Below are 27,253 nucleotides of genomic sequence, written 5' to 3' on the forward strand. Positions count from 1 at the left end.
GCACCTGCTGGCTCCCTTCCTGCTACCTGCAGCAGCCAGGCCTCACACAGCTAGCAGCCCAGAACTAAGGCCAAGGCTGCTGCCTCCCGTGGCACAGAGGCAGGAGTGGGGCCTCCACCAGGCGCAGGACTGTGACAGCCTTAAGAGCTGTGCCAAATGCCTTTTGGTGCAAGTCAACAGAAGGGGAACCAGAGTTGAAGAGACTAATTTGCTGCAGTGTGCTCGGAATGTCCTGGGATCGTGTCTCTACTTTAAGGTTACTATGTGATGTGTATAGTGATAACAAGATGAGCTGGAGATGTAGCATCCCAGGAAAGTGAAAAGGGAAAAAAAGGGGGGAGGGGTACTCAGCACAGTAGCCTAGTGGCTAAAGTCCTCACCTTGCTTTCGCTGGGATCCCGACTGGGAGCCGGTTCTAATCCCAGTGGCCCCACTTCCCATCCAGCTCCCTCCTTGTGGCCTGGGAAAGCAGTCAAGGACCACCCAGAACCTTGGGATCCTGCACCCGCATGCGAGACCCTGAAGAGGCTCCTGGAGCCTGGTTTCCAATTGGTGCAGCTCTGGGCGTTGTGGCTACTTGGGAATGAGTCAATGCATAGAAGATCTTCCTCTCTGTCTCTCCTTCTCTCTGTATATCTGATTGTCCAATAAATTAAAAATAAAACCAGGTGGCACTACCATATGATGCCACAATTTAACCTCATATGAACAGCAATTTCTTCTTAAAACTTTATTGTTTCCCACAACACATTTTTGTAGGAATAGGGGTCACCCTTCCCTCTGCAGTTAAAACAGCATCATTCACTTGAAACGGTTAAACAGATCAAGAAACCCCTGCTGCCATCTGCTGGACGTTTCCCAGAATAGCTACACAAATTCTAAAATCTCTGTCTATTAGTTTTAAAAACAACGTGTGTACAACACTGGCTTATGACACAATATCTGCCCACTCCCCACCACCATTAAACCATCCTGCTGGTCCCCAAGCCCCAGGTCTGGCGCACCATGCCTGCCTCTCAGCACAGAGACTCAACATCTCATCCCACCATAAACCCCTCCACGCAAGCCCTCCGTGGGACCCCTTCAGCACAGGCAAGCCCCCTCCATTCTGTCTTGCCACCCTGCCACACAGGTGTGTTCGGGGATACAGCTGGTTCCTATCTGTGGGGTCACACAGACGGCCAGGGTCTTTGCCCTTCTGCAATCTTCCGATCGGGTCCCTGACTTCTCTGATAAAGTGGGATTCTTTGGCGAGCTTCCCCGCCCCGCCCCTCGGATGCCATGGATATGGAAAGCACCTTGCGGCTGTCTCTGGGTGGAATTCTTGTTCTAGGTGAACTGTATGGTTTTTTTTCCCTTAAAATGTTTGGGGCAAAAGGCGGGCAGGAAGAGGCAGGCGGCCACATCCACAGCATCCTGCTGTACCAATATGTGGCTGGTGGGAGGGGCCTGGCTCCAGCAGGAAGCTCTGTGGAACAGGCAGGAGCAGGCGGGGACTGAGGCAAAACCTTGTTGCTTTTTTTAAAGGAATCTACTTTCTGCTCAATTTTGCTGTGAAGCTGTTAGGTGCGCTGCCCAGTGCAACATTCAACCCAAGTGAGTCTCACACAATTGGAACGGAACACAGCAACACCTCTCAGGGCACCTGCCGCCCTACTTGGGAGCGTGCCTTTCTGCAGGGATTGGGGTGGTAGGAGTGCCACGGGCCTTCTCATCCAGGAACCCGGGAAGCAGGTGACCTGCAGCTCCGGGAAGTCCCAACAGAGGCCAGGCAGGTGCTGGGTGCTGGGTGCACGGCAGCGGGGGGTTCCTGGGGGGGAGCATGCCACACATCTCCCGCAGGTACCAGACCCCAACTACCTGCCATCATATGGCGCAGCCACAGCTCCTATTTGGGGGGCATGGCCCTCTCATGGATCTTCAAGTGGCGCTTGAAGGTGCGCACATGCGTGAAGCACTGGCCGCAGACCTCACAGCAGTAGGGCTTCGTGTTGGTGTGGATACGGTAGTGCACGTTGAGGTTGCCCCTCTGGCTGACGGACTGGCCACAGTACTTGCACATGTACGGCCGCTCCTGTGTGTGGACGCGCCTGTGGGTGACCAGGTTGGCCTCGTGGGAGAACGCGTGGCCACAGTCGGTGCACACGAAGGGCTTCTCGCCCGTGTGGATGCGCTGGTGCACGAGGAGGTCGGAGGGCTGCATGAAGCCCTTGCTGCCGTCCTCGCACTGGAAGGGCCGCTCGCCGGTGTGTGACCTCTGGTGGATGACCAGTTGGGATCTGTAGCAGAAACTCTTGCTGCAGTCCCCGCATTGATAGCGACGTGGGGCAGGCTCCGTGGGGTGCGGGTGCGCCCCAGGCAGGCAGGCCTCTGCTGGGAACCTGCTATTCTCTGCCTGTGGGTGTTCCCCGGACCCCTCTGGATGGACCCTCCTCTTCTTGGCATGTCTCCGTCTGTGACTGCCACTGCGGGGTGAAGCTTCTGCCTCCAAAGCAGGGATGGGAGGGGGGTCGGCACCCGAGCTGCAGGCAATGACCCCTTCGCTGGCGTCTTCCCCAGAATCGGCTCAAGAAGCAAATCCACGCGTGGCGTTTAGCACCAAGCTAGCCACGCGGTCGGCCTGAGCCCACCGCAGCCACAAGGTCAGCCTAAGTCCACCATAGCCACAGGATCGGCCTGAGCCCACCGCAGCCAAATGGTCAGCCTGAGCCCACAGCAGCCACAGGGTCAGCCTGAGCCACCCGCAGGAGCCGACTGTGGGACCCTGCCAGCCACCCATGGCCGCCCTGAGACGGCCAACTCCCCAGCACCAAGCACCTGATCACCCCCACACTCACCAGGAGCCCCCAGGGACTGCAGCCTTTCACTGTCCCTCCTCTCCTCGTCCAGGTGTGGCCTGGGGCTTGGGTCCTCCAAGTCTCTCTTCACAGCTGTGCTCCTCAGCTGCAGTGCCTCTCCCTGACAAAGGCAACCGACAGTCACGACATGCCAGCTTCGCTGGCACTCACCAGGTGCTTCTGTGGCCATGCCCCAGGGGGCTTCTGTGGCACTGCCCGTCGCCCCGAACCACACCAGGCCCGTGGCTTCTGCCCTCTTAGTGCTTTAAGCACATGAAGAGTCTTCAAAAAAAAATCATTGAAAATGCCTATTATAAGAAAACAATTGTGGTTGGCTTTTAAAGCATTTTTATACCAAAATAAGCTTTTCTTTAAGAAATACATATTTATTTTCATCTATCCGAAAGGCAGGGCAAAAAGAGGTCTTTGGTCCATTGGTTCACTCCCCACGTGACCCGTGACAGCCAGGACTGGGCAGCCTGCAGCGAGCGGCACAGAGCGCCCTTGGGTCTCCGGGAGGTCCCAGGAGCCGTCACCTGTCTCCTTCAGGATGCTGCACCAGAAGGCTGGGTCAGAAGCAGACGGGGTGCTGCAGCATGGGAGGGGCTTCACCCACTGCACCACCATGCCCACCCTGAAGGTATATTTCCCATCAGCTTTCTGCAGTGTGCTCCTACTCTTCCCCCAGTGGACGCTGGCAGCACAGTGACTGCCCTGGGGGGCACACTCCTTCTGGAGGGGGCTGCCCTATTTGCTGCCGAGGAAGGCCCCTGGACCCACCAACCCCATGCAACTAACACACCCCACATCACTGCCCCCTGGAACTACAGCAACTCAAAACTTGCCAGACACTCCCTGGAAAGAAAAAAAAACCAGCCCGTGTGAGCATCGCTCTTAATGACGGGTCAGACAGTTATTATAACACCATTCCTTCGGCCAATCATTTCTAGAAGTATCTCTGAGGAGACTGGTTATGGGGAAACCAGGTTTTAGTTCATCCATCTAGAGTCTATTTCCTGCACCCTTAATGCTGAAAGACTTCTTGGCAGAGGGACAAAGCTCAATGACGCATAGCTCACATGGCTCAGAAGCATCCGAGGACGTGCTAAGACCACGGTCAGTAAGTCCAGCTAAACGTGACCTCACCTCAGCCTCACCAGGTCCCCTGTGCCTTCCCCACACCGCCCACTCACCACTCTCCCGGATGGGTCCTGCATCCCTGCCAGTACCTGTAGGGCTTGGGCTGGGCTCTGGCTTGCCTCGGGTAGGATCTCAGCCCCAGATGGTTGGTGCTGCCTGGACAAGTCCACCACATCATCCGTAACACCAGTCTCAGATCCGACCATCTGCGTCCCCGATTTCCACAGAAGGAATTTCTGTCCTTGTGAGACTATGAACTGGGGAGGTGGGTGGGGAAACACATCAGACCCCTGAGGCAAGTTGGGTGTGCAGGGCGGCAAGGGTCGTCCCCTGTGACACCTGCACCTCGCATCAGGGCACTGGCCACTCCACTTCCAATCGAGCACCCTGCTAAAGCACCTGGGAGGACAGCTGATGAGGGCCTACACACTTGAGCTCCGGCCACTCACCTGAACCCCAGACGGAGCTCCAGCCCTCTGGATCTGGTCTGGCCCTGCTGCCCCAGCTGCTGCAACCACCGATGCAGTTGGCCAGCCATGTGGAGGTTCTTGGACTCTCCCTGTGGTTTCAATTTGAAAATAAGTAAGTCTTAGACAAAACAAACCGCCTCTGAGGGTAACTGTCACATGCCCTACATGGCCTCTCGTGTGGTACGCAGCTGCGCTGTAGCTAGCTCAGAAATCAGCCCATTTAGGCTGCTCTGCAGTGACATCAGCAGCTCCTGCCCCACCATGGTCTTTTAGAACCTCACCAACATGGGGTCATTTGGAAGAACCAGTCTCCAAATCAATAGAGAACAAGGATCCTCTGGGCAAATGCCAGCCTTACCATGGGCATCACGCCCGGAGCCTGGTGTCAGGTGCTCCACGGGGCATCCTGGTGGTGGCCACTGACCTGCGGCACCAACACCCTACTTCCTCTCTCATGCCTGCACCACTCCTCACATCCACTTTCCTCCTTGGTGCTGGCCACACGCACACTGTTCTGTGTTCCCCTGGCCTGCAAGTGTCCTAGACCAGTTCTCAGCCCATGCAGGACTGGCATCTTAGAGTGCTTCTTTCTTAGCTAAATGGAGTCCCTGACTTCTGCCAGCCAGGTCCCGGCCATGCCCCTTCTGAGTGGGACCAACGTTGCTTCGGCCCCACCCCTGGGAAGTACACGGTGCTTCAAAAACTGCTCTGGGGAAAGTGGGATTAAATGGTCAGATGCCCAGAGCGCTCCCACCTGGGCAGACTAATGAGCGGCATCTCCATTCCCCAGGCTTTTTAAAAGACCACTCATCATGTTTTAAATCCAGCGTAGGCTGCCTCTCGATCTGGCTCCTGCATCTATATGCTTACAAAAGTTAGTGTAGACTTCGAAGATGACGTTGTCTCATCCTCTGGTCATGACGCCTGCCTCAGTGAGACTCCCAAGTGGTGGCTTCCTAAGGGCTCTCTGCCCACTCCTGCTGAGGAGCAGTGGCCCAGTGGGATTCCAGAACCTGCCTGAGGTGTGCTGGGTGGTCAGCCCTGAGTTATCCTGCCAGATGAGCAGCACTCAGAGCTCTCCCATGGTGGGAAGCACAAGGCTTCGTCAGCACTTACACCTGCACTCCCAAGACCCCATTAGCTGAGTGCTCCACCTACCAGAGCACCCCGCCGAGGCCACAGACGAGACCCCTACCCCGCAGAAGACACAGACCAGGCCCCCAGCCTCATCTCCCACAGCGCAAACCAACTGTCTTAATTAACTGCATGGCTCCTGCGAAGGCCACTTTGTTAGCTGCTTGAGGCTCTGTAATCAACAGACCAATTAAGTCATTAATCCCACACTCCTGCTTCCCAGAAACCAATTCATTGAAGCCACCTGACCTGTGCTCGCTGGGCACTGGGGGCTACCTGATTCACCAGCCAACGTGTGACAGTGGGGCCACCCGATTCATGGGCGAGTCAACCAAGCAAGGACTGGTAATACAAAGCTGGACAGGTGTATTGGCTTTGTGATGATTAAGACACCTGCATGCCATAGCAGAGTTCTGCCTGCATCTGGTCACTGGCTTTGCTGCTTCATCCCACCTCCTGCTGTCACAGCCTCTAGGAGGCAGCAATTGATGGCTCCCTGCGACTTGGCTCTGGGCTTGGCCAAGTCTAGCCCTGACCTCTGCAAACACTTGGAGAAGGGAGTGACCCCGTGGAGGGGAGTGTCCATCTCTGCCTTGTAAATCAGCTTCAAAATACTACTCCCATTCTGATTATGCACAACCTTTTCCTTTCTATTTCTCGAGCCAGTCCTATTTACGCAGGATCCAGGATGTATCTGGTATTTCCTAGTGACAAGTGGGAACACACGGGAGGCTGCATGCTGTGTGCAAGCCTTGGCAGGCCGTGGCATTTCCACATCCACCAGGGCCTGAAGCCAATCTCCCCCAGGCACTTCCATGCTCCAGGAAACTGCAAAATGTAGCCTACAGAACTCCCTTTGCCATGCTATGTTGAACTTTTATTCTATCCTGATCTTACAGAACGCCCAGCTGGCCAACCCACCTCCACCCATGCACACGGGGTCCCACCTGTTCCTAGTCCTGCCTCTTGCCCCCACCTTTCGCGTTTCCTCCAAGCATTCGGGAACTTAAACCATCAGTTCAAAAAGCCAACCCCCCTACCCCATCACATCCTCCTTCACCTAGCACTTCTCCACCGGGAAAGAGTTTGCCCTTGGGACAACTGGCAATGCCTGGAGATGTATTTTGGCTGTTGCCACTAGAAGATGCCCAGATTCCACAGCCCACAGCACTGCCTCGGGCCTGGCAAGAATATCACACCCCCAAAGTCACTGGTCCCAAATGTGAAACAATCCTGAGCTAGTCTACAGCCTGCGAGCCGGCCTGCAGCTGCCACCCAGTGGCCCCTGGAGGAAACGGAAACGCAGGGATCATCCCTTGGACTTCCTCTGCGTCCTTCGAAAGGACAGCATCCGTCTTCTCATCTTTCAGTGACACGTCTTCAATCGCACCATGCAGCCCTGGCTCCACGCGTCAGTGAGCTGTGCAGTGAACAAGTTCGAGGGGTTAGACTAGTGCTTCTCTCCCCAGGCGGATGGACGGGTGGGAGCTGCCTGCACTTCCCAGGGGTCGGGGCCAGCTGCTGGACGGCCTGCCCTGCCCTCTCTGTGCCTGCTCCCTGTCCAGCGGCTTGCACCAGGGTCCTACTCATGTAGCTCGTGGGCTTCCTCCAGCTGTTTCGCAGCAGCTCCTCCAGGTCTCGGCAGCTCGTCACACCGCTTTCCTTGACTAGCACCTGGACATCTGGAGGCATGGAGATGAGGAAGTGCTCCAGCACCAGCTGGTCCATGAACTGCTCCTTGGTGTGCAGCTCGGGCCGCAGCCACCGGCGGCACAGCTCTCTCAGCATCCTGAGGTCCCTGATGGGGTCAGCATCCTCCCAGCCATTGAGTGTTCTAAACCTCACGTGCCACTCCTCGGGGCTGCCATCTTGGAGCTCGGGCTGAGCGTCTTGCGTTGGCACAGGTAATGGCAGTTTAGGGCCGTGCTGCCCTCCTTAGACCACATCAGCTCTGAAGCCATCTTCTGGGAATCAACTGGAAGGCTCTTCTAGAAGCTGCTGCCTTTCAGGTTGGCCTGGATGTCCTTAGTGATGGACTCACTGAAAGGCTGCGGAGGAAAAAAGGAAGCAGGCAGGTGGGGGAGACCTCCTGCCCACCCTCCCCTCCCTTCTAAATCCCGCCATGACGACCACTGGTGCAGATATGACGGGTGGAGCAGGCGGGGCCTGCCCCTTCTGACTGGCTAAGGGTTATGGGATGATCTGAACATCCAATTGCAAAAAAAAAAATCCATTCCTCTGATGTTTCCATCAGTATACAGAGACAAGGTAAACAATTAGCCACACTTATGCAGAAATACAGAGAAAAAACAGATTTGTCACCTGAGAATTCACATGGCATTCTTCACATTGCAATCATTACCCTGAAAACGTTCCCCCCCGTGGGGGTTATTGGGGGTCGCCCCGACTAGGCTGCAGTTCCCACTGGTTGATGTAAGGGCCAAGTATGTACTGAGCAGAACCAGACTGGACTGCAACACCCACTGGTTCCAGTGCAAGTCGGGACTGAAAACAGAACCAACCCAGCAACTGAAACCACCAGCTGATCGTGGTGATGGACTGTGCCGGAACCTGTGCTTGCTAGAACATACAAGAATCTGGTCTGGGAATACCTCACAATTTCTTTGGAGATCTCCCCAATCGAACTGCTGGACTCAGAACCCTAACCAAGAAAAGATAGAAGACACACCAGGTCAATGAACCATCTCAGCTATATGTTGGCAGCGAACTATGGGGCAAAAGGAGACTTTATGATGGACAACGTCAATCAGTGGACGACCTCATCGAGCGAAACTGGCAGCGATTCATAACTTGAGAACTATTAAAACCACTTGAGCAAATATCTCAGAGCATGTCCCACATCCAGGACTTGGGGTGGGCGGGAAACTGGGTGGGGCTTCTCCCTCAATATCCCTCTTTACCTCAGATACATGATGGAAACAATATGGACATAATAGTACCACCCACTTCCCTACACCCCCAAACCTTTTTTTATACCGTAATTAACTATGTAAAGATTGTCAACAACAATAAAATAAAATAAATTTAAATATTAAAAAAAATCAACAATGTTGAAGTAAATATCTTGACATGAATAACTTCAAAAAAAAGAAAACCAAAATGAGCATGGATGTGGGTTTAGGTGTCAAAGCAGCAATGAGTATTATTGTTATCAAAAGGAAAAAGTAATATCGTAAAAAATAAGTTAATACCTGGCTTTCTAGAAACATGAACAATACATTTGCCACTAATATTAATAGATATTCAGTGATTTAAAAAGCCAAAAACAGGGTCCGGTTCAGTGACCTAACAGCTAATGTCCTCCCCTTGCAAGCGCCAGAATCCCATATGGGCGCTGGTTCTAACCCAGGCGGACCCACTTCCCATCGTGCTCCCTGCTTGTGGCCTCGGAAAGCAGTGGAGGACAGCACAAAGCCTTGGGCCCCTGCACCTGCATGGGAGACCCAGAAGAGACTTCAGGCACCTGACTTTGGATCGGCTCAGCTCCAGCCATTGCGGCCACTTGGGAATGAGTCAACGGACGAAAGATCTTCCTCTCTGTCTCTCCTCCTCTCTGTATGTCTGACTTTCTAATAAAAAGGAAATAAATCTTTTTTTAAAAAAGCTAAAATCTGTACTTTTTAAAAGATCTGTTTATTTTTTTTTCCGTAACTCAAATGCATTTTATTTAGGCATTTATTTTCTCCTGCCTGGATTACTTCAATGACCTTCTAACCTACAGGTAAGATCTGTTTATTTGAAAGTCAGGGTTACCAGGAAAGAGGGAGCAATACAGAGAGTGAGAGTGAGAGACAGAAATCCTCCATTTCCGCAGGTGACCACACAGCCAAAGCTGAGCCAGCCTGAAACAGGAGCCATGAACCTGGGCCATCACCTACTGCTTTTCCTTGGCCATTTATGGGGACTGGCTCTGAAGCTGAGTACCCAGGGCTCCATGTCCATAACAGATGCAGGCTTCACAGGCGGTGGCTTTACTTGCTGTGCCACAACATTGTCCCTGCCCCCTCCACTCCCAAAAAACAACTAGGTTTGAAACAAAATATGTATTTTCTTCTAGGGAGTATCATTTCCTTTTATTTCTTCTGGTTTGTTTTTTTATTACTTGCTAATCAGATGATGTTTTAAACCAAGGACGGAGTTATGTAACGGACAGTGTCTTCAGCAGCAGTATTGTGGCATTGTTTCTTCTAGATTTGGCCCAATTAGTGAGTCACGGCATGGCTAAGTCAACAGCCAGATGTCTGCAGGACAGTGAGATAATTGTAGAGTTATATGTAGCTTTGTGAGGCTAAGACAGAAAGTCAGGAGCTGACTAACAAAACTTTCTAGAGCAAGTAAACTAGAGATACAGGCTTCAGCCACATATACACATTCACATATTTACAATGTGTAATTTTGTTTTTTACGTTTACTTCTACATACCCTGAATCCATGCACAATACATTATGAATAAACCTCAGGCTAGAGAAAATCACAATGTCATATTTTAAAATTTAAATTATTCTTGCCTCTCAAATTATGACTGAAATTCTTCTCAACTGTAGATTCTTCTGCAGTTAAACATCATACTAAAGGCTGCGTCTACGAGCTCAAGTTACTCAATCAGCTACTTCTCTTACAGTAACAGATCACAGGATCCTTCTGGACTATGGTCTTTCCCTCCCAACTTTATGCACTCCATGGGGGCTGCAGTTCCCTGTAAGTTCAAGCTCCCTATAAGGCTGGTAGGAAGCTCGATCCCAGCCAAATAAACAGAAATCCAAATGTTGCCTACACATCCTCGCAATACTACCAGATTTACGATTCTGGTGATCTTTAACATTCTAACATTGCCACAGGGAATCTGCGAGGTGAGGAAATGTGCTTTTCGAAGTAGAAAAAAAGAACACCCATTAATTTTTCCAGGTTATGATTTGACCTTGCTATTTCTTCTGGCAAAGAACAGATGAACTGATGTGTCATGTTTAATCCAATTTGCTATGTTAAACATAAAAATCCAACCCTGAACACAAGAATCCATATACTGTCTTGCACCTTTTAATTCTCATTCGGTTTCATGCAACACTTGGGAATTTTTTCCTTCCCTCTGATACATTATTGTAACTATGGTAGTAGCAGAAAATGAGATAAAAATATTCAAAATAATGCAACACTGTGAAACAAGAATCCTAAACAACAAAACTCTTGTCACATGGCTGGGCCAGATTCTTCTCGGACTCAAACATTGAGGCTCAGACTATGGTGCGCAAGTGAAGCTGCTGTGTGGGGGATGATACCAAACCCGCTCCACACGGTCAGTGCTCGTCCTGACCTATTCACTACCTAGGGGAAAGCACAGAAATATCCCCAAGTGTGCAGGATCCTACCACTCAATTTGAAGATCTAGATGAAGGTCCTGACTCCGGCATTTGGCCTGACCCAGTGCTGGTCATTGCATCCATCTTGGGTGTGAACCTGCAGATGAGAGATATACAACATGAAGCTACATAGTTGAGAAACAATACAGGCACACTTAAGGATATTCTGCACTCCACAATGTTCGTTCAGCCATTGCTTTATACCACCTAAAGTCACTGAGGATGTTGTCAGTGGTGAGGTGTGGCAGAGACTCATGGGAGCTGGTGTTTGTGGTGATATTTGAGTTCCACACACTGATTGGCTGTTTTGGGGGAGTTTCAGAAGTGCCACGCCATCAGTGAAGTCATCAGAGCAGAACATCGCCCATGATACTTTCATGAAAATGAAAAAATAGTTAGCTAAAATTTGTCACAGGGATGCCTATAACTACCATTTTCTGTTATTTTTGTCAAGGTACCAGTTTTGTATAGTAGGTTCTAGGAAACTACACTATTCTGCTGCTTGGGAAAGGGGGCAGGTAGAACATAGTGAGTAAGACTGCTTAGAGCGGCTCAGTTCTTTGTCAAGAGCTACCTGCTTGCCCGTGTAAAAATCATCTTTAAAAACCAAAACAAAATAAAAACAAACAGAAGAACAAAAGACAAGTGGGGTTGGTGAAGAGCCCAGCACAACGTTTCAATGGCTAAATGTTCCACTTGCAAGTGCCAGGGTCCCATAGAGGTGCTTGCTTGTGTTCCACCTGCTCTACTTCCAATCCAGTTCCCTGCTTGTGGCCTGGGAAAGCAGAGGAGGATCTCTTGGCTACTGGCTCTAGATTGGCTCAGCTCTGGCCACTGTATGCATTTAAGGATTGAGTCAATGGATTGAAGATTTCTCTCTCTCTCAAGATTTCTCTCTCTCTGTCTCTCGGTAAAATCCATTGCCCATTAAAAGTAAATAAATTGATTACAGAAACAATAAGGGAAGGAAGACAGGCCTGCAGGGTAATAGATAAAGCCATTGTCTGCAGCACCATTAGCCAACATGGGTGGCAGTCTGAGTTCTTCTCCACTTCTGATCAGCTCCTTACTGATGTTCCTGGAAAGCTCGGGACCGTGCCCCTATTCAGAAGCCCTGGGAGAAGCTCCTAGCCATCAGCTTCACATCCACACAGTTCCAAACAGCAAACTGAGCTTGGTCTGCCTGGCTCTCTCTAACTCTGCCTTGCAAATGCAACGTCATTGGTTGTTTCTCCTCATTTGCTTTCAAACATTTTATCTTTTGATTTCAGATTTTCCAAATTTTTCACAAATTTAGTGTTTTCTAACAATTGCCTTATATGTATATATATTCTTACTTTTGATAGAGTTCTATGCATGTATTTTGAAGGTGCCCAACCAATCTGTGATTATTTTGTTTTTAAATTTATTACTATTATTATTATTTGAAAGGCAGATATACAGAGAGGAGGCAAGACAGAGAGGAAGATGTTCTATCCATTGATTTACTCCTCAACTGATCGCAACAACCAGAGCTGTGCCAATCTTAAGCCAGGAGCCCAGAGCCCCTCCTGGGTCTCTCATGTGGGTGCAGGGTCCCAAGGCTTTGGGCCGTCCTCCACTGCTCTCCCAGGCCACAGGCAGGGAGCTGGATGGGAAGTGGGGCCGCCGGGATTCGAACTGGCACCCATATGGGATCCTGGTGAGCTTAAGGTGAGACCCTCAACAGCTATGTTATCGCGCCGGGCCCCTCTCATTTTTATCGGATCTTTGAGTCATTCAAAGATGCTTTTAACATTTTTCTGACGATTCCTTTTTTCTTCTACCATCTATTGTCATTTTCAGCTTCAGAATATCTTTTTTGTTATCTTTTATCTTAATTTGATGATATATTTTTCTCAAAATTTCCTTTAAACATCATTAAAGTTTTCTTTATTTCTTGTAAAATATGTGCAGTGCAGCATTTGAGCTTTTTCAGATATGATTTGTAATTAACTGCTTTTTCCTGAGTACCGGCCTTGATTCATTGCTTGCTTGCACATCATTTTGTTTGTAGAGATGAAAGCTGGACATTTGAAGTAATTGAATGTGCATACAGAAGAAATCAGATTTCCCTGTCCCATCCACAGAGTTTGTCCTGCCCTTATTTGTTCAGTATGTAAAAGCTGAAGTTTTTGTTTTTCGTGGCCACTGATGTTTCTGTTCTTTTCAACTCTCTGCTAGAGGGATTTCTTTCCATGTGTTGAAGCCGAAAATCTCCCACTCTTTGCTAAGTGCTTTACATATATATATACATATGCATACACACACATACACATACATACATATATACGAGGATATGTAAAAAAGCACCTTACATACACAAATGCTGTTTGTCCCGCAGAAGCCCTCACTTCCTGTTAGCCTAGGGATTCTAAGGTAGATGATGGTGAGAAAAAGGGCATGGTCGGTCCCGATGTCTTCCAGGGCCCTAGGGAATGTATCAGACTTTGTAACAGCCTCTGTGGATAACTCATTTCACAGGCTTTCTTTGGAGTTTTTGACAGGGTCCTCATTGTCCAATAGTATTGTCTCCGCAGGCAGCTGCAGTGCTAGCCCAATGTGGTGTCATCGTTTTTCCCTGTTTTTGTTTCTGTTTTTTGACAAAACTCTGGGGAGTGAGACTTTGATCACTGGATAGGTTCTGAGGCAAATCAAATAAAAACCAGCCAGGGGAATGGGACTTTTCCTGTTTTACCAGGGATGTAGCAAACAGGTCAAACAGTCCCAACTGTCTGGAGATTTAACGCTTTGAGGAGCTTGCAACCTATTGTGTGTTCTCCAGTCACACCCAGCCTGCTGCTTTTCAAAGGTTGCTTGGTTGTATGATGGATGGCTTTCAAGTCTTCCCTTGAGCTACAGAGAAGGTAGGGATAGAAATGCTGAAATGTCACACACCTTTTTATTCTGAAAGTTCAGTATTGTTCCTTATGTAAGTATTCTTTGGATCACAGCATCTATTATTTACCAAGTGGGTTTTAACAGCAAAAACAACCACAAAAAAATGGCCATTCACAATTTTTGACAAAGATGTTCACATGTCTTTTTTAAGGAAAGGAATTTTTTGGATGTCCTTGCTGTATCATTTCTTTTTTACAAGATTTATTTATTTTGACTGGAAAGTCAGACATACAGAGAGTGAGATTTCATTCACTGATTCCCAAACCAAGTGGCCACAATGGTTGGAGCTGAGCCGATTCGAATCAAGGAGCCCAGAGCCTCTTCTGGATCTGCCATGCAGGTGCAGGGTCCCAAGGCAATTTATCCCTCGTGGGCCTTTCCCGTAGCTCGACCAGATGCCCAGGGGTACTTACTTTCCCGGGCCTTTCCCACAGGTCGACCAGGTGCCCGGTGGTACTTACTCTCTCGACTGTGGCTGACTAGGTGCCCGGTGGTGCTTAGTCTCTCGACTGTGGCTGACCAGGTGCTTGGTGGTGCTTAGTCTCTCGGCTGCAGCAGACCAGGTGCCCGTGGCAGTAAGTGCACGCCACTTCTTACCAGGTGTTGCCGTTTAACTGCTTTGTGTTTGTCTTTGAGAGCGGAGGGAAAATGCCAATCTGCACAAAATCATAACACAAATTCAAAAAAGTCACAAAAAATTTTAAAGTGCAGGAGACATGGAAAGGGCGAGAAGAATCTCCTCCACACCCAGCCCCCACCGCCAACCACCCTTCCAGGCACGGCGCAAGGGCGAGGCACCGCAGCCCCCTCCCCTGGCACTGCCCCCGCGGGCGTGGCCGGAGCCCCCGCGAGAGACCAACGCCAGCGGGTGGGGAGAAGGCGCACGCCGCCGACCGGTCACGGGTGGAGGGGAGGCGGGCACGAAAAACACACAAAAAACGTGTCCTCCTCTCTCTCCATCTCGCTATGCAGCAGGCGCAAAAATACCACAACAACCCCAAAGAGCAACACAGCCACCCAAACACCAACATAAAGAAAAAAATCAGGCCTGTTGCTAGGCTCTTGCCTGGCGCATACTTCAAGAGTCATGGAGGCTGCCATGATTGAAAGAAGGAAGGGAGCAGGCAGTAGGAAGAGGAAGAACCCAAGTGTCCGTCCCCCACCCACACTCCAATGGAAGAAACCTTTGTGTCGGGCGGCGTGGTCATAAACCCCAGAACGTGTGGAGGTGCAGTCGTGACCAGTGAGCAGGCTGCAGGAAGTGAGGTGAGGACCCTTAAGCTTGCGTGACCAGTGAGCAGGCTGCAGGAAGTGAGGTATGGACCCCTGAGAGTTCCTCCTCTGCCTACTTTCTCCTCCTTGCTCTTTCCAATCATGGCACCCTGCGTGACTCTGGATCTTTGCGAGGTTTCTGATATTGTCCTCTTCGTCACTGTTTGGCTTTCCGTTTGTGCTGTTCTCTGGGGTGGCTATTTTTTCGTGTTCTTTTGCACCCGCTGCATAGCGAGATGGAGAGAGAGGCCGGCACAACAATCCGGGAATGAAGAAGCGAGGTAAGGCCGGCCGGCCAGGCAGGGGGGATGGTGATGGACTGGAAAGGCCGGGGAAGGCCTGGGTAGGTCTGGGAAAGCTGGGGAAGGACCGGGAAGGCTGGGGACAGCTGCAGAAGGCCAGGCAAGGACTGGGAAGGAAGGCGGTGCAGTGGGCGGAGAAACCAGAGCCAAAAAGGAAAAAAGCACCCAAGAAACTGTGGGCCCACAGCGGCTTCAGTCACCTGGGCCGCACGCGTTTTTCGACGGCAGGAAATTGCCAAAGCAATCCAAAATTTGGTTTTGTATGTGAAATAACCACGTTCTGTATTGGCATAGAGTGCTTTGCGTAGCAGCAGCAGGGAGGGAGGGTCACAGGAGGCTTCATGAATGCCTTTGTGTGGCACAGACAGAGCTGAGGCCTCAAGAACACTCATACCTATATTCTCCAGGATTGCGGAGCCATCCTTCCCAAATACAACATGCAACATAGAAGGAGGAGGAGGAGAAAAAACAAGAGGAGCAAGACTACCAGGAGGAGCAGTGGGCGGAGCACCTCATGGTCCAGCTGGAACACTTAGTGTTCTTCCAGCTTCTGCTCTGATACCAGCAGCACAAGGGGGACCAACTCAAGGAGGAGGAGACAATGGGGACATCCAAGAACCTGCTGTTGGAAGGGGAAGAGGAACACAAACAGGAGGAGGAGGAGACATCCAGGAACCTGCTGTTGGAGGAGGAGGAGGAGCAGCAGAAGCTAGAGGAAGAGGAGGAGGACAAGAAGGAGAAGAGGAGGAGGGACAGAAAGACATGGAGGAGACAACAGAGACATGAGCCCCATGCTTGACCCTGCTGCAGTAAGTAACTGCGCTCTGCAAGTGCCACTGTGCACTGCTGCTAAGTAGATGGTGTTTGAAGTCCCTGCTTGCAGACTGAATGCTGTCCCGACCTGCAGGACACAACGCTCAGACCCTGAGGGTGGACTGGGAATGCCGGGCTGGTAGCCCCGGGCTGGTAGCCCCGGGCTGCTAGCCCAAGAAACACACGGACACTCGTACTTGGTGGAAAAGAGTGCCTCTCTCTTTATTTTTACTCCTCATATATATACCTTCTTCTCTAGGGGAGGGGGTAAAAGGGAGGGGTTTCCTGGGAGTAATTATCTTCACTGAAGCAGGGAAGGAACTAATCAGCTATATTGAAGCAGGGGAGGAACTAATTATCTGAACAGGAACAAGGGTGGAGGTTCTATTCTGCTTGCTCTACAGAGGATATTTTGGCCTAATATCCTGCTTGCTGTAGCCCTGCCTGCAGGCTTTTGCAATGCAACAGGCTGTCAGGTAGGCCAAGTCTAAGGCCCATAAGTCTTTGGCTCCTAACAGAATGCGTGTAGGAAGAGGGAGGGAGAGGGGAGAGTTCACAGAACACCTCCTGAATGCTAAGGGATGAATGCTTAACTCCCAAATGCTTGCATCCTCTCTCTAGGAGTGCGTGATACCCTTCGTTCGTCCGCACAAGAAGAGGAGGAAACATCAGAGCGAGTGATCCCATCCGACTGAACCAGGCACCCAACTATCGGTGTACCCATCCATCCATTCATCCATGTGTTAATAAAGCTCTGTTTCTGTGTGAGAATTTCCTCAACTCTTTTGGCCTTGGCTGGTTTGGTACTTGCAGGCGAGCAGGGGAGGACTTTCTGCACCCAGGGAGGCCGCGCTCTGTGGAGACTGGCGTTCTGACCCGGCTGGAGCTGCAGGAACTCAGGCTTGGGGCCATCCCACAACTCTGCTCCCTAGCCATTGTCGCAGGCCTGAGTCTGCAGGAATGTGGTAACTTGGCCTGGGAAAGTTTTCCTCAGCCAGGGGGCGGAGTGTGTGGGGGGCGGTGCGGCCGGCTGAAGATTCAGTGCCAGTGGGCACACAGAGAGCCCGTCCAGGGAGCTGAAGGGAGAGAGGGAAAGAAAAACTTCTGAGGCACCTCAGGTCCGAGTATCTGGCAGCCCCTCCAGACCAGTGGAACCCAGGCGCAGGGCTGGGGCGCAGGCCTCCAGGCGGATGCAGGGCCACTGGCACAGCACACCCCCCGCTGGCCCTGAGAGCCAGGACAGCGCTGCTCCAGCCTGGCAGCGCCAAAGGCAGCCTCCCGCACAGCCCCCCATGGGCAAGGCCCGCTGCCCGGGGCCCATGAGGCTCCGGAAGCTGCCCCATTCCTTCTTTAAGCCTCCGGAGCCTAAAAAAAAAAAAAGATTTTTATATTTTCGTTACAAAGTCAGATACACAGAGAGGAGGAAAGACAGAAAGGAAGATCTTCCATCTGATGGTTCACTCCCCAAGCAGCTGCAATGGCTGGAGCTGAGCCCGTCTGAAGCCAGGAGCCAGGAGATCCTTCCAGGTCTCCCACGTGGGGCATGGGGAGGGATGGGGGGATTCCCAGAGCCTATGAAACTGTCACATAATGCAAAATAATTAATAATAAAAAAATGATTAAAAATAAAAAAAATTGGATGGGTTTATTTTTATGTGAATATTCAGGACATTTGAAGTTATTTTCACTCACAGGATGCAATAAAATCATATCCATGCATACTGCAATTTAGCAAGCAATATAAACTCTAGAATAATAGCTATTAACATCCAAAAAGATTTTATGTGATGACTAGACTGTTAATAGTCTGTGGTGACAAGGATTTTTGTACATGAAAGCTTCAAGAATCTTCAGTAATTCAGATAATCTATGGTTCGAGAAAACAGGGTAAAGATGAAACGAAAACAATGATAGCATATTCTGCCATGTAGAATTACGATTACTGATACATTTCTGAGCCTGGAGCTTAAAGGTCAAAGGGCAGGGTTTCAAAAACAGTTTGATGAAGTAGATGGTGATAAATTACAACTGATGTCTTTTGTTCCTGAAGTAAAACATGAAAAGGCTTCAAATGAGTTGAACAAATGGACCTTGGATTCAAAATTATAAAAAAGAGGAAAATGGAAATCTTAATATTCAAATGTTGGAGCCACATGCCACGTGGCATCTTGCAGACACTGGATAATTCATTGTATACAGTTGGCGTTCCATCACTGCACACTGCACATCTGCCGATTCAACCAACCAACCAACCAACCAACCAACTGTGGAGTGGAAATAGCCTCCCAAACTGTGTGTGTGCTGGTTGCGTACAGATGGGCTTCTTGTCACACCACAACTGTTGACGCAGCATTTACATTGTGTTAGGCATCACCAGGAGTTGAGCGACTGAAGCTACGTGGGAGGACTGTGTAGGTTCCAAGCAGACGCTACACCCATTTACAACCGACACTTCAGCATCACAGACTTTGCTCTCCTGGGGGTTCCTAAGACCCCATCCTCTGTGTATTCAAACAGTCAGTGTCTGTATGATGGAGTCCATGCAGTAGGTGTGTATAACACGAAGGTGTGAAGAGAACAGCTCCCTGACTGGCAGGGCCCGGGGAGCTACCAGCTGCTTAGCAGGGCTAAGTGGATTCATCTCTGACCACCTTGACGCAGTTTTCACTCCCCCTCGCATGGGCACTCAACCACCCCACTATGTAATCTATTGAGGCATTGTCTGCCCCTGTGAGATGGCTTTTACAACCAACATGAGCTTAAGAGTTAATGTTACTGAGGATGTCCTGGTGAGTGGGCCTTTAACTACACACAGGAGTATAATTAAGTCTGTGCTGTTTACCCATTGCCATAAAATCTGGCCCAGATATTTAGCATGCTTTCTGGGGAATGGCTTGATAAGAGGAACCCTAAAAGTTATCCTGTTCCTGTGACCCTAAAGGTCATTCTGCTATGACAAAGAATATAGTTACTGTGACCCTAAAGGCCATACTGCTATGACGAAGAATATAGCTACTGTAACCCTGAAGCCTATCCTGCTAAGGCAAAAAAAAAGTATGGTTACTGTGGTCTTAAAGGTTAGCCTGTCCTTGCAATTCTTTAGAATATAGAAAATGTAGTTGTTTTAGTTGTTTTCATACATTTTTAGCCTGAGGAAATACAGGGTGATTTCACTAACATCCTAAAGATATATTTTTGATTATTGTTTGATCACTTATGAAGTTGTAGAGCCTGCAGTTGTAGAGGAATGTAATGTTTATAACTTTTTGTCTTAGATCTTCATGTTTTTTCTCTCTTGATGTATTTCTCCCATTTAGTGATAGATAAGTTGTAGAACAAGAATTGTATTAGGAGTGTATTACTGCATAAGATGTGTTGTCTACTGAGAAACTCTTGGTTGCAACGTTGGAATGGATAATGCTTTGTTTAATACTGAAACAATTTGTAGAATTGTCTTTGGAAACACTCATCCATTGTAGAGTTGAAACTTAAATAGAGTAACTTAGCTCATTGCTAACTGCAATTCTTTCCGCCGTTTTTACCCTTGCTTTACTTGTTTGGTTAACAAACTGTGAGCTTACAGACCTATGGCCAACTAATGTCAATAATCCTGATCCCCATAGACCAAGGCCCCAGACCTTTTAACTCGTACGTAATTCAAGGTAGGGGTCTGGTTGACACAGATGGTGCCTAGGTTATAGCCCAGACCTGAGGAGAGCAGATGAAGACTGGCAAGCCAAGATAAGCAAGGAATGTGGAATCCTTCCTCAATCATTTCTCAAAAAGTTGTAAATTGTGTCCCCCTGAAGCTATGTCAATATGCCCCTAAGAAAAAACTTTATACTGCTTCTGTATAAATAAAGCGGACAGCTTTCCTGCTTAGTCCACGACGATCAAGGAATCTGGTGGTCTGTCTCCTTCCTTTCTCTCTTCACGCCTCATCCACGCACCCTTCCCGAGCTCCGAACCTCGGCCGGAGCTGGACTCCGGCATCTGTATGTGTTAGATCTTCCAGGACAGACAGTCCCACAAGGTCAGGGCCTTGTTTCCATCTTTAGGCTGCTCACAGTGGACTGAGTTCAACGGAAGTCGGTTAATGGGAGCTTGGTTCATTTCCAGGAAACCCTTGCATGTGGTTATAGATGGATTCAGAAAAAAGAACAATCAAGGAAAATGTTTATGATATCCAGAAGTCCCTAAAATTATTTATTGCATTGATCCCTCAAAACTGAGGGGAAAAATGGGACATGTTCATTTACTTCCTAAAATTAAAATGCATGCATGGATCAAACAGGAACTCCACATGTTATGCCTCACCCAGCAAAATGAAGTGGCAAAAAAGGAACTTGAAAGGCAGCAACAGCAGCAAACTTTCAGAACAGAGACACTATTCAAAATGTTTTAGACATTAATGCTTTTAAAATATAGACACACGTATTTATTTATTTCAAAGGTCAAGTTATGGAATGAAAGAGGGAGACTTAGAGAGAGCGCTTCCATCTGCTGGTTCACTCCCCAAATGGCCACAAAAGCCAGAGCTGAGCATCTTAAGCCAGGAGCTTCCTCCAGGTCTCCTACAAAGATGCAAGCACTTGGTCCATCCTCTGCTGCTTCACCAGGCCGTCGGCATGGAGCTGGATCAGAGGTGGGGCAGCCAAGACTCGAACTGGCACCCATGCAGGATGGCTCCATCACGGATGGAGGCTTAACCCACAAATGCCACAGCGTTGTCCCTTTATGTGTTAATTCTTTCAATGGTCATAAATCCCTAAAAGACAGCATCTGTTGTTCCCACTTTACAAGAAAAGAAACGGAGGCACAGAGGTTCCAGTACCGTGGGGCAGGCCATGGATTTGGACTAGCGCCCTCATGGTTCAGAGTCTCTGCCGTGGGCCTCGTGTCGCCTCGCCACTGTGATGGGAGATGGACTGGGCTGAAGCGAAACACAAGATCCCTTCAAGCTTCCGGGTGAGGAGAATTTGATTCCAACCGCAGAAATCTTGGACTACTTCATAAAAGAGGTATGCTTGCAAGCTGAACCAAGAAGGCGCATGAAACAGATCTTGAAGGACGGGGTGAGAGCCGATAGATGGAGAGGAAAGGAGAGAGGGCTGAGATGAGGGGTGGTACAGAAGATGGGAGGAAAGCAAGTTCAAGGCTTCTTGGGAAAGTAGTGCATGGGCAGTGGGCTGGGATGGATGACTGTGCTGCTACAGTGGCAAGGCATGGCTGGTGGAGGCATGGGAGGCACCGAGAGTGGTGGAGCTCACACACAACATGACAGGAAGATCTTCCTGGTAACTTTCCGCCAAGGCTCAGCCTGGGAACCGAGAGAGTCACCTGGAGTCAAGGCCAAACACACAGCATGGATGTTAGCTTGCAGTGGTGCCACTGTGCTATCTTAGTCACTTTTCCACAAGAAAAGCTGACTGTTGACTCTCATACTACAATATTTGCATTTGGATTTTCTGAACTTACCCCCCTCAATTAGTCTGATTTTGTGGAGCTAGCCATCCAGTGCGAGAAGACACATTGTGAAAAATAACACAAGTCAAAGGATGGATTCACAATCGTGATGAAAGGCTAGGGGCAAAGCAAGCTGGAGGGTGAGGCCCAAAAGGACACGTGGGTTGATTCTTGGTTAAGGTGCCTCAGGACGATGAAGTGCCAGTGGGCACATAAGGGACTGAGTGGATGGAACTGCGGGGTTGTCAGAGGGAAGCTGAGGTCCTGAGGCAGTAGAAGGCTGGGGCCCCTGAAGACAGCCTGCCCAGCTGGGAAGGGAGTTCCCATGGAGAATGCGAGGCAAGGAGGATGAGTCAGGTCGCACAGGCCAACAGAACTTGCCGAGAGGACTTAGTTTGCACCCTGAGGCCACTGCATTTTGGAGGTAGAGGATGGACAGAATGCGATGAAGGCTTTCATTGGGTCAATATGGCTCAGTAGGGCCTGAGCACAAGGATGGGGCAGAAGGCAAATGCAGACAAAGGGAGTACGGCACTGGCAAGGTAGAATCTATAGAACTTTCTGGTGGCCAAGCCTGTGAGAGTGGACGAGATGTCAAGAAAAGCACGGAGGACATGTGCCCCAGCAGTGGTGGAAGCAGAGATGGCAAGGGCTCAGGTTTGGCTGGGAGGGTTGGGTGACCTGCAAAGGAGAACAGAAAATGAACAAATAAATGTGAGATCCATGATTGCAGAAAGGAGTGTGAAGGCCAGGGAAGTGCGTGCTGGAGTCATATCGTACAAGGGTGGACAAAGCCAGAAGCCAGGCGCAGGACACTGATAGAAGGCCATGTTCCCTCGCAGAGCCTGGGGAGAGGAGAAGCAGCCCAGCACCAGCCAGGGAAAGGCTGGTGAGTCTGATGCTTGAGGGTCAAGAAAAGCAAAGTTATCACCTGGCCAGGTGCTGCTGCCAGGGGCGTTGGAGCAGACCTGAGCCAGTGGCCCTGGCTGCAGCGTGAGGAGGCCACCGCAACATTGAGCAAACAGCAGAGGCCACAGGAGACAGTGAGGCAGGGTACACTTGTGAGACTGGACCAGATTACCTTAGCAAAACTTTGCCCTGATCTGGCATCTTCTGAAGGGAGTGGGGAACATAAATCCCATCCCATCATGCCCTTTTTAAAAATATATTTTATTGATTTTTATTTGAAAGGCAGTTTTACAGAGAGAAGGAGAGACACACAAAGAGGGAGATCTTCCATCCTCTGGTTCACTCCCCAAATGATCACAATGGCTGGAGCTGAGCTGAGCTGAAGCCAGGAGCCAGGAGCTTCTTCAGGGTCTCCTACCTTGGGAATAGGAGTTCAAGGACTTGGGCCATCCCCTGTGCTGCTTTCCCAGGCCACAAGCAGGGAGCTGGATTGAAAGTGGAGCCATTGAGACTTGAATTCAAGCCCATACGGGACCCTGGCACTGCAGGTGGAGGATTAGCATATTATACCATCTTGCTGACCTTAGGGACATAAACCCTCCAAAAAGAAAAGGCCAAAACATTCTACGGTTTTAGCCTGTTTTCAATTGTGACAGCAGGTGTCTTCTTGCCAGAAACCCACTGGTCAAACCGTCCACTGGGCAGAGACATAGTCCCAAATATTGCGCTGGGCTGAGCGCGTGCCTATGTTCAGATAACCAGGAACCCACCACACTGCCCTTGCACTGCCTTCTGGAAACAGGCAGGTGTCTAAAGGAGTCACCACCCCACAGGTGAAATAGGGCAGGCAGACCTGAATCCCACCTGCCGTCTGCCACCGTGATTGGCCGCAGGACCCTGCCACCACGGTCACACCAAAATCTTCCCTCTCTGGAAGCTCCCTCCAGTAGGCTAGGAGAGGAAGGGAGTGAGCACAGGGCACGCCAGGGACAAGCCTTTAGCTCCCTGCAAAGGCCAAGGTCCGGTCATCATCCACAAGGCAGGAGGCTCGGTGCCTTCTGAAAGGCAGGCTCCGGCCCTTCAGCCAATGGGCAGCTGGAGCCCCAGCGAGAGGCCTGGCAGGGGCAGGTCACAGGTTGAGCCCTGCTCTTCGACCTGGCCCCAGCAGCTAGCTGGTTCAGGGCTCGGAGCTGGAGCTCTTGGGCTGTTTCACATGATAAATAACAGGCTGCTTCCTCACTTGCTTTTGTGAAGATGCCAACAAAGGACCTCCTCTGCCCTCAAGCCCACTCCTCACCACGCGGGCCAGCAAGTGAGAGGGAGCTGGGGGAGCCAGGCTCTGCTCCCAGTGGGGTGATTGATCACAAGGCTGGCAGCTGTGCAGCGGGGAGCAGAAGGGCGGGCAGCGGGATGAAAAGGCATGGAAAAGTTAAAAGAGTGCAAATTCTGAGTTTTGCAATATGCCTCTCTGCTAACCATTATGTCGAAGCTTCCTGAATGGAAGCAGATCAGGAAACAGCAGTGGGGCTGGGCAAAAGAAAAGAAAATCATGCTGGGGAACAGCTGGGGCTAGCATGAGGGATCATGGGTAATGCCACGTGTGTGTGTGCGCGCGCGTGTGTGTGTAGGCAGGAGGTTGGGTACCCTTGTCAGTCCTAAATAAGCCAAGACCTTCTCTCCCACATCTTGTTGAGCTATGGGTCACTGGGGCCTTGTCCTTAGACTGTAGTCCTGCTACCCCTGGCTAATACTCCTCAGAGGAGGACCAGGAGGGCGAAAGATCCAACCACCTGGAGAAGCAGAGACAAGACTAGGCCACCCATTCTTTCAGAGCCGGTGTGCAAGGGCACACTTTCGCCCTCCTGGTCCTGGGGAGTCTAGAATGTCAGAAGTGAGGCGTCTGCTGCTCTGGGCCCTGTAATAGAGAGGCCCTAGGGAGTTTGGTAAGGGCTCGCCTGAGGAAGGGGCTGGTAAGCATTAGCCAGGGGTAGCAGGACTACAGTCTAAGGACAGGGCCCCAGTGACCCATAACTCAACAAGATGTGGGAGAGATATGAGGCCGCTCAGGAGTCTCGAGTCTCTCCAAGGGCAACAGGAAGTGACAGGTGCCTCTGGCTCCTCCTGTGCTGTTGGAACACACCCTCCTGGTTCACAAACACTGGAGCACTCCCAGCCTCCTCCAGGCTGGAATTGTTGGCTGAGGGCTCATCACAGGCCCCAGGTGGCCAGGCATCCACTCATCTGGGCAGAGAGCAGAGCAGGGGCCCCCTGCTAGGATGTTGAACACTTCTGGGTGACATATAATTGCAGGGACGTTGCTAGACAAGAATTCCTTCAGAAGGACTTGGGTGACCATGGCAATCCAGGGAAGCGCAGGGAGGGATCGAGCAAGGAAAAAGTCCTAAAACTCTGTGATCCCAGGCCAAACTCCTCAAGTGCCTTAAAGGGAAGTGAGCCACCCTTCCTGCTGTGGGGGCAGCCAGGAATGGAGTGGCTTGGAAGGGCTGTCTTGGGCACACCCTTCAGGTTCCAAGCTTGGGCTGTGCCCATGTGGATGCGATCTTAGGGCGTGCTTTATTTTAAAGCTTTCCGCTCTTCCAATTCTTCCCTGCTCACTTTAATGCTGAAAGCTGCCCTGTTAACCCCATTCAAGCCTGACTCCTCCTATTGTACCAAGGCCCACAAAGAGTTAACTGAGGCCTCTCTGATGAGGGAGAAAACAGGTGCCAGGTCTCAGAGCAGAGGCTCAGCGTGCTCCCGTTGTAGGGCCTTTGCACCTGCTGGTGCAGATCTGGACATTTTCTCCCACTATCCACCAGCTGCCCTCTTCCCCCCTCCCCACACACACCCCTCTGGCTCATTTTCTCTTACTTGGTACCACCACTTGCCAACCTTTTCCTGCCTTGTATGTGCCTGTCTTACAATATGCTAAGTAGCTTCCTTATTTTGGTCTGTCCTGGCTTGTTGTCTGCCACACCCAGCTACAATGTGAGCTCACAGGATGTGTGGCAAAGCTGCATGCTAAGTGCTCATGGGGTGGAGAGGGGAAGATGCCCTGTTGGATGGAGCACTCCCTCCTTGCCCCATCACACGTTCATACAGTGTCCATGGGAGACGTGCCGTGTGACATGCAGGTTGTGTTCATGCCTCAGGATCTCCTCACAGGTGACACCACAGCCTCCTGGACACGAGGGGAAAGAGACAAAGGAGGAGCTGATCCCTGGTCGGCATCAAGGATCCAAAAGTGAAGATTCGGTGTCTACAGGCAGATGGCAGAGCAGATGCTTCCGAAATGGGCGAGGGCCCTGGGGCTCTGGGAACTGCCCCTCATGTGTGAACCCTGCTGCAGTGGGCAGGTGACGAGCCAGCCAGCACTCTGACCAGCAGGGTCAGCCCAGGAGCCACACGCAGGAAGTCATCTATTTTTAATATTGCGACTGTTTTCCTGTTTGCCTTTATTTGGTCTGTTACCCCTGGAGCCCATTCCAAGAGTTTTGTTTGAATGGTTTTCCTCTTGGATTTTTTTCTTTTCTTTTCTTAAATTTGGATGCAACCTTGGTGTTTCCAGAGAGCAAATGTACTCTTGGTATTTTAAGAAACCCTGGAGGCTGGGACATCTGCTGGGCTGAACAATGCCAGGCCGACCGCAAGGGTCAGGGTCCCAAAGCGAGGGAAGGCTACTTTCAGGGAACAGTGTGTTGGGCAGTGGGACCAGCAAGGACAGACTGAGCGTGTGAGCAGGATGAACTGACATCCTGAGACCAAGAAGCGAGGGAGACTTCGCCAGCCCTAGCCCAAGTCCCTCTACAAAGTTGATAGGACACCTTCCTTGCAGACCCAAAGCCCTAGCCCAAGTCCCTCTCGATTGATTTCCCCTCTTTGGCCAGTTGTCTGTGTCTCAGGGCAGGGAGATCTGTAGACACTGGTTTTTGCAAAGCAGTCAAATGACCAAGTGGCAGCCGATGTTTGCTGATTTCTCAGCAACCGCCCCTGCTGACCTCCGCCTGTGGCGATTCCCCTCCTCTTGGCGATGCTGAGGCTGACAAGGGACCAGGGGGAGCAGAGGCAGAAGCCGCCAAGAGATTTCCTGAACACGCGTTTTTGTTGCAATGCAGTTCGCCTGGAGAGCCACTTCTTGGCCTGACTGATGTTCAGTGCCTGGACTCCTGGGGCTGGGAGGTCTGAGCTCAGCAGTGTGAGGGGCTGCACTTTCACTCTTCTTGGTAGTCTACTGAGGCTCTTGGCCATCTTGGCCTTAGGCTGTGCACCCCGCAGGTCCTTTGGCTGCAGCACCTGGACGTCCTGCATCACCCTGGTAGTTGCTTCTGGAATGTTCCCCAGGAATCTTGATGGTCTGGTGCCTCGGCAAGGCTCTTACAATGTTTCCCATTTGGTTTCTCTGAGTTGAATTCGGAGGACCAAGCCGGGTCGCTCATGGCTCCTGGTGGCCTCTGCCTATTTTTTCTGGTGACTTGGGCAGACTCTGAGAGGGAAGAATGGATAAGCAGGCCAGGGCCAATGTCTGGACTGTGCTTAGGAGTCATAGCTGAGCACCCAACCCAGGATTGCACAGATCCAGGAAGATTCTGGACATGGCCTGATCAAGCCACAAG

General features: G+C 50.5%; 1 protein-coding gene across 1 annotated transcript; it reads right to left on the reverse strand.

Annotated features, from left to right (window-relative positions):
* Positions 1-1,888: 1,888 nt before the first annotated feature.
* LOC131482767 (zinc finger and SCAN domain-containing protein 5B-like) lies at positions 1,889-26,948 on the reverse strand. Its single transcript, XM_058678174.1, has 6 exons — positions 26,639-26,948; positions 7,168-7,470; positions 5,698-5,753; positions 4,427-4,536; positions 3,009-3,100; positions 1,889-2,565 (listed from the first exon to the last, which is right to left on the reverse strand). The coding sequence occupies exons 1-6, from the start codon at positions 26,946-26,948 to the stop codon at positions 1,889-1,891; spliced, it is 1,548 nt and encodes a 515-aa protein (XP_058534157.1).
* Between the last annotated feature and the right edge of the window lie 305 nt (positions 26,949-27,253).

The sequence above is a fragment of the Ochotona princeps genome, chromosome 20, assembly GCF_030435755.1.
Source record: "Ochotona princeps isolate mOchPri1 chromosome 20, mOchPri1.hap1, whole genome shotgun sequence".
Classification (NCBI taxonomy): Eukaryota; Metazoa; Chordata; class Mammalia; order Lagomorpha; family Ochotonidae; genus Ochotona; species Ochotona princeps.

Bases quoted from the DNA above. Each gene is read 5' to 3' on its own strand.
- LOC131482767 (XM_058678174.1), bottom strand. From the start codon at position 26,948: ATGCAGGACGTCCAGGTGCTGCAGCCAAAGGACCTGCGGGGTGCACAG. The intron at 7,471-26,638 runs GTCAGCAGGGGC...TGCCAACGCAAG, and splicing joins GGGAATCGCCACAGGCGGAG to ACGCTCAGCCCGAGCTCCAA. The intron at 3,101-4,426 runs GTGAGTGGCCGG...ATGTGCTTAAAG, and splicing joins GAGCTCCGTCTGGGGTTCAG to CACTAAGAGGGCAGAAGCCA.